The sequence below is a fragment of the Asparagus officinalis genome, chromosome 5 (assembly GCF_001876935.1).
Source record: "Asparagus officinalis chromosome 5, Aspof.V1, whole genome shotgun sequence".
Classification (NCBI taxonomy): domain Eukaryota; kingdom Viridiplantae; phylum Streptophyta; class Magnoliopsida; order Asparagales; family Asparagaceae; genus Asparagus; species Asparagus officinalis.
In genome coordinates this window covers 115,608,851-115,616,658 of record NC_033798.1, presented here as the reverse complement: position 1 = coordinate 115,616,658, position 7,808 = coordinate 115,608,851, and the positions used below count along the sequence as shown (strand labels likewise).

The 7,808-nt window shown below is 34.7% G+C and overlaps 1 protein-coding gene across 1 annotated transcript in view; it reads left to right on the top strand.

Annotated features, from left to right (window-relative positions):
• The window catches only part of LOC109840823 (NADH dehydrogenase [ubiquinone] iron-sulfur protein 7, mitochondrial), a 12,825-nt gene continuing 5,017 nt past the window's right edge, over positions 1 to 7,808 (top strand). The window contains 2 exon segments of the mRNA XM_020409602.1: positions 1 to 236; positions 238 to 524. Of these exon segments, the coding sequence (XP_020265191.1) occupies positions 126 to 236; positions 238 to 524 (398 nt within the window). The 5' untranslated portion in view covers positions 1 to 125.

Sequence of the window (7,808 nt, the reverse complement as noted above, 5' to 3'; positions counted from 1 at the left end):
AACGCCACACGAAACTCGCCGACTTAACGCCATCCTCTTCCACTCGACCCGGCGACTTGATTCCTCCCTCGCTCTTCCCCCAGAAAAAACCCCCCAAATCCCGAACCCTAACCCTAATTCTCGCCATGGCTCTCCTCCCTCGCACCGCTCGCCTCGCACTGACCTCATCCCAGCATTCCTCCTCCCTGATCCAATCCCTCACCTACTCCTCGGCCTCTCCTTCCACCGCCCCCGCCCCCCTACGGGCGTGCTCCGCCGCCGTCGACCTCTTCTCCGGCGGGCCTTTCAAAGGCGTCGGAGTTCGTGATCTCGAAGGTCGATGATCTCATGAACTGGGCTCGCCGTGGGTCGATCTGGCCCATGACCTTTGGGCTGGCTTGCTGTGCTGTGGAAATGATGCATACTGGAGCTGCGAGGTATGATTTGGATCGATTTGGGGTGATCTTTAGGCCGAGCCCGAGGCAGTCGGACTGTATGATTGTTGCTGGGACTTTGACGAACAAGATGGCTCCTGCTCTTCGCAAGTGAGTGACTGATCCCTTTTTTTTTCCGCTGGTAAAGTTCGATTTTTGTTGTCAACGAACGAGATTGAGCTTCTTTGGTGTGCTAGATCTTTTAGGAGCTAAAACCCAATCTTTAGTCGCAGCAGTAGATAATGAAGTCTTTACAAGGAAACAATTTGTAGACGTAAATTTGTTAGTAGATGGTTATTTTTCACTTGCTTAAGATAATTTAAGATAAGAAAACCCTAAGCTGCTTCATGTTACTATCCTCTCAGGCTAAAGGAATTAGTTCTGACATAAAAACTCTTACAGATTTATTTATGTTAGACCTTTCATAAGGATATAAAATTATTATTTTTCTTTCTTTTCTTCAGAAATCAACCTAGTAAAAAGTCTACACGCCTGTCAACGATTTACACTACCCTTTCAACGCCATCTCGGCAACAACTGGGATTTATACTACGCGACTTTGGTGGCGTTCCATAGACATAAACTAAGCTCATAAAAGAAGAAAGGAAAGAACATATAATAATTCTGTATTCTTACAAGAAGTCAAAACACAAATAAATCGTAAGAAGATATTTAGCCAAGCATGGCTCTGATACCAATTTTTTATGTCAGAATTAATTCCTTCCTCGTCTGCCTTAAGTAAAACCCTTAATAAGGGTAAAAGAGTAAAAAATGCTCAAAGTACAGAATATACTTCTGAAATTGAGACCTTAAATAAATGGACAATTTCTGCTATCCCTAATAAAGATATTTATAAAATTGGGTTTTTGGATTATAAATCTTTAATAACTATTAAAACCCTTGAACGAACTACGACTGTAGATCGTGATGAGCAAACTTTACAATTGCTTAGTCCTGTTGATATTGAACCTTATATGGACAAATACAATTATATCCACATAGGCTTAATACAAGTCGCTTTCAGACCCTTGACTCTCCAAGGATTAAATGCATCAATATTAACTTGTTTAAGAGATGCAAGATGTTTAAATTGGACCCAATCGTTAATGGGCATAATGGAAACTAGTCTTTGTAATGGGCCAGTTTATTTTAATGTCTATCCAAACTTAAGTTTATCTTTAACTGACCCAAATATATTTGAGGCAGTAAGTTTAAACATAAAAACACATGGTTATAATTTTATCTCAGGATCTGAGACTATAGCCATAATTTACAGAATTCATTATAAAACATTAACATCTTTAGCTCCAAAAGCTAAGATTCATTCTAAACCAGGAAAAACAGTACTGGTTGAAACTAATGTTTTATCATCTAATAGACAAATTAAATGGGATGAGATAAATTTCCCTGACAGTTGGGTCATACCTAACGCTGTTCAACCTCAACCAATTATTAACCAAGAAATTGATCAAATAACCCAGACGGTTGATGGAGAAGTAGAAATTATATTTAATCCTTCTCGAACTATTAGATTATCTGATGTTACTAGTACATCTAGAAAATCAGTCTCTGTTTCTAGATCAGGTTCTTATAGAACGAATGATGTTAAAGGCATTAATATCTCAGAAAATAATATTCCTCATGGATTATACAATAAAGAAAAGGAGAGAAACTCTCCAACCAGCTCTGAAATGAGTTTTAGAATGCCTGGTTAAAATGAATATTAAAGAAAACAAAGATATAAAAAAGTTTCTTAATAAAGAATTTTATGAAGGAAAACATAAAGAAATTAGACAATGGTTTTTTAAAAGCTTTTCAAAAACTGAACAGCTAGAATTTAAAGACAAGTATTATACAGACTTGCAAAAAGAGAAAAAAATAGAATATTTTATACCATGGTTTTTAAAGTATTATATACAAAATCAAACAAATCAAGTTAGAGTAATAGAAGAACATTATAAACAATGGAAATCTGCCACTGGTATGAATATAAGATCTATATATCCTCCAACAGATGCTTTAAAAATATCTGGAATCCATTCTAGTAATCTAGAAACTAATGCTTTTGTTAAACAAAATGAATCAACATATATAACTCTTAAAGAGTTAAACAAGATAATAAAACAAAACAATTATACAAATCTACATCTTCAAATAGTAGGAAACCAATTAACAAGAATTGAAGATGACTTAGATAAATTAATAAATAAATTTAATGAAGTGATACCCTCATTAAAAATTTTAGAAACAAATAAGATTATTAACACTGATAGCAGAAAGGCAAAGGTTATGATAAAACCTCCTATAGATATTTCAGGTTTTAAAAGAGGTGATGAAGTAACTTCTGATATAATAGAATTATTAACTAAGAAGTTTAACAACTCTAAGCTAAATATGGTAGCTTCCACTTCATCCTTTATAGAAATTCTATAAGTTAGAAAAGTTCCATAGACATTAAACTTTGTCGGTAAGTTAGAAAAGTTATTAAACGAGTTTATTTGTCCATATAAGGTTCAATATCAACAGGACTAAGTAATTGTAAAGTTTGCTCATCACGATCTTCTTACGATTTATTTGTGTTTTGACTTCTTGTAAGAATATAGAATTATTATATGTTCTTTCCTTTCTTCTTTTATGAGCTTAGTTTATGTCTATGGAACGCCAACAAAGTCGCGTAGTATAAATCCCAGTTGTTGCCGAGATGGCGTTGAAAGGGTAGTGTAAATCGTTGACAGGCGTGTAGACTTTTTACTAGGTTGATTTCTGAAGAAAAGAAAGAAAAATAATAATTTTATATCCTTATGAAAGGTCTAACATAAATAAATCTGTAAGAGTTTTTATGTCAGAACTAATTCCTTCCTCGTCTGCCTTAAGTAAAACCCTTAATAAGGGTAAAAGAGTAAACAATGCTCAAAGTACAGAATATACTTCTGAAATTGAGACCTTAAATAAATGGACAATTCCTGCTATCCCTAATAAAGATATTTATAAAATTGGGTTTTTGGATTATAAATCTTTAATAACTATTAAAACCCTTGAATGAACTACGACTGTAGATCGTGATGAGCAAACTTTACAATTGCTTAGTCCTGTTGATATTGAACCTTATATGGACAAATACAATTATATCCACATAGGCTTAATACAAGTCGCTTTCAGACCCTTGACTCTCCAAGGATTAAATGCATCAATATTAACTTGTTTAAGAGATGCAAGATGTTTAAATTGGACCCAATCGTTAATGGGCATAATGGAAACTAGTCTTTGTAATGGGCCGGTTTATTTTAATGTCTATCCAAACTTAAGTTTATCTTTAACTGACCCAAATATATTTGCAGTAAGTTTAAACATAAAAACACATGGTTATAATTTTATCTCAGGATCTGAGACTATAACCATAATTTACAGAATTCATTATAAAACATTAAAGCACTGACACCGCACTGACATTGCACTGGCAAACGCACTTGACAAAGCATCTACTTTCTAAAAGGGGCTTTATAAAAGTTCCTTTAGAAAAAGCTTCTTTGAGAAGTAGTTGAGGAATAGAATCAAATGAGTGGCTCCCCGGGGCTCAGCTCATTGGGACCTGTTATCTTTACATAATTACAAGTCTTTTCCTTTACCTTTTAGGTCAGATGTTGGAGTCTGATTAAGAATCCCCATGGCAGCTTTCCAGATGTCTTCTTCATCTTCTTCTTCTTGTGCATCTGGCAAAGTGCTTTCTTCGCCGCAATAATTAACACTTTTACTGGACTGAGTATCCATGGTGTCAAAAGCTTCGAAAAATTGTCTTTTCATATGATCAAGACATTTTTGTTTAATTTCTTCTTCTGAAGCTTGCGGGTATTTCCGCCTGATTATTTTAGCTAACTGCATCATACTTCTTCTGAAGCTTGCGGGTATTTCCGCCTGATTATTTTAGCTAACTGCATCATAGGGTTAACTTTCTTAATCTCTTGAGATATTGAGTTTTTAAGAACACTATGATTTCTTTTTATAATTTCTTCAATATGCTGTACTTTCTCTTCTACATTTATCCCATTCCACCATCTACAGTAGTGGTTCCTTTTAAGGATAGGAAGATGAAGATTATCCCAATCAGACTCAAAGGTCCATGTCCATATCCATGGAATTTCAGTTTCAGAAAAGAAGTGAACAGCGCATAGGCCTTCGACAATATTATTGTCTTCCATTTTAGAAATAACAGGGTGAGATTCCACCCAGGCAGAATATAATTTGGATAATGGTTCAGGCAAGATGCTTAATTCAGCACCATAAATCGTCCACCAATTGTAGAACCAAGAAGGAATACCCTTTTGAAGAGCTTCTGGACATAGCTTTATTAGCCAAGTATGTTTATTTTTGGGATTCTGGTATAAGAAGATATTATAAAAAGCTTCCTTATAATCCCAATAATTGAAGGAATAAACTTGGCTAGAATTCTGAGCTTTTACCAAAGGTAGATCTTGGTTTGGGTTTAAGACCCATTTCCGAGGTAAAATAACCTCTTTAATTATGCATTTACTAAAATTAGGAGGGATAGTCCTGTTTTCAGATCCCCAGAAATGGATTATTTCCATTCCCTTCTGTGTAAGATAGTCCTATTTTTATATCCCCAGAAATGGGTTATTTTCATTCCTTTTTGTGTAATTAAGGTCCTCATCCATGACCTAGATTTTAATGACAAAGTGGGATAATAGTTATCATTTAAATATCTTGTTCTGATATGATCAATATCTTTCATAGAAGAGATATCTTCTGGTTCTAGATATAGAACCGTCTCTGATCCTTTTTTAGGAGTCCATTGTACTTCATTTTTTACTATAGCTGAGAAGGGCTCAGGATTTTCTTCCTGATTAACTTCATTTATAAGATTATTGACCAGACCTTTATAAAAGGCTTTAGATGGGCTTGGGCTTTGAGCCTGACTTGGAGGTATCCTTAAACAAATTAATCCAACTACTAATAAAGAGCAATTAATTAGATTTACCTCTGGTAAATGGGATAAAGCCCAATTTAATTATTCCACTATAAAGAAAGAAATGCTTTCTATCATTAAATGCTTATCTAAATTTAGAGATGACATTCTTAATCAAGAATTTCTTCTACGTATTGACTGTAGTTCTGCTAAGAGCGTTATTGAAAAAGATGTTAAAAATCTTGTTTCTAAACAAATCTTTGCCAGGTGGCAAGCTGAACTAGCTATGTATGAATTTAAAATCGAATATATCAAAGGTAGTAATAATTACTTACCTGATTTTCTTACTCGTGAATTTTTACAGGGTACAAATGAAGCGGAATAATCCCTCTTCAAGAGGGGGGAGAGGCAGGGGGTCACCCCAAAATCAAAATATTCAGAGGGCTTATAGTCCTTACGAATTTTTTGAAAATTCAAATCTTGAGCCAAGTTCATGGAGAACTATAGCCAAAAAGAACTACTCTAGTAGTCAGGCTCAAAGCCCAAGCCCATCTAAAGCCTTTTATAAAGGTCTGGTCAATAATCTTATAAATGAAGTTAATCAGGAAGAAAATCCTGAGCCCTTCTCAGCTATAGTAAAAAATGAAGTACAATGGACTCCTAAAAAAGGATCAGAGACGGTTCTATATCTAGAACCAGAAGATATCTCTTCTATGAAAGATATTGATCATATCAGAACAAGATATTTAAATGATAACTATTATCCCACTTTGTCATTAAAATCTAGGTCATGGATGAGGACCTTAATTACACAAAAGGGAATGGAAATAACCCATTTCTGGGGATCTGAAAATAGGACTATCCCCCCAACTTTAGTAAATGCATAATTAAAGAGGTTATTTTACCTCGGAAATGGGCCTTAAACCCAAACCAAGATCTACCTTTGGTAAAAGCTCAGAATTCTAGCCAAGTTTATTCCTTCAATTATTGGGATTATAAGGAAGCTTTTTATAATATCTTCTTATACCAGAATCCCAAAAATAAACATACTTGGCTAATAAAGCTATGTCCAGAAGCTCTTCAAAAGGGTATTCCTTCTTGGTTCTACAATTGGTGGACGATTTATGGTGCTGAATTAAGCATCTTGCCTGAACCATTATCCAAATTATATTCTGCCTGGGTGGAATCTCACCCTGTTATTTCTAAAATGGAAGACAATAATATTGTCGAAGGCCTATGCGCTGTTCACTTCTTTTCTGAAACTGAAATTCCATGGATATGGACATGGACCTTTGAGTCTGATTGGGATAATCTTCATCTTCCTATCCTTAAAAGGAACCACTACTGTAGATGGTGGAATGGGATCAATGTAGAAGAGAAAGTACAGCATATTGAAGAAATTATAAAAAGAAATCATAGTGTTCTTGAAAACTCAATGTCTCAAGAGATTCAGAAAGTTAACCCTATGATGCAGTTAGCTAAAATAATCAGGCGGAAATACCCGCAAGCTTCAGAAGAAGAAATTAAACAAAAATGTCTTGATCATATGAAAAGACAATTTTTCGAAGCTTTTGACACCATGGATACTCAGTCCAGTAAAAGTGTTAATTCTTGCGGCGATGAAAGCACTTTGCCAGATGCACAAGAAGAAGAAGATGAAGAAGACATTTGGAAAGCTGCCATGGGTATTCTTAATCAGACTCCAACATCTGACCTAAAAGGTAAAGGAAAAGACTTGTAATTATGTAAAGATAACAGGTCCCAATGAGCTGAGCCCCGGGGAGCCACTCATTTGATTCTATTCCTCAACTACTTCTCAAAGAAGCTTTTTCTAAAGGAATTTTTATAAAGCCCCTTTTAGAAAGTAGATGCTTTGTCAAGTGCGTTTGCCAATGCAATGTCAGTGCGGTGTCAGTGCAGTTGCCACGTATCATATATCTTTATTCTCTCCTCATCTATATAAGGAGAAGTTTAGCTTGTTGTAAGGGTGTGCTTTTTTTTCATATATTTTCCAGTTGAAGTGTGAGCTTGTAGTGTGAAGAAGTGTCTCTTGTAAGATCATTTTTTTTTCATATATTTTCCAGTTGAAGTGTGAGCTTGTAGTGTGAAGAAGTGTCTCTTGTAAGATCATTTCTATAAATAAGATTGAAGATCCAGCTATTATCTTAAGAGTGGGTCGTAGAACCCTGTAAGTTCTTCTTCTTTTTAAATTATTATCTCAATTATATGCATGTTTAAAATTGGTATCAGAGCCTTACACTCGTTTAATAACTTTTCTAACTTACCGACAAATAAACTCGTTTAACAAAGTTCTTCTTCTAACTTACCGACAAATAAACTCGTTTAAAAAGAAATGATCTTACTGTAAGAAGAAGAACCTTATATGGACAAATAAACTCGTTTAATAACTTTTCTAACTTTTCTAACTTACCGACAAATAAACTCGTTTAACAACTCTAAGTTTAACAATTATA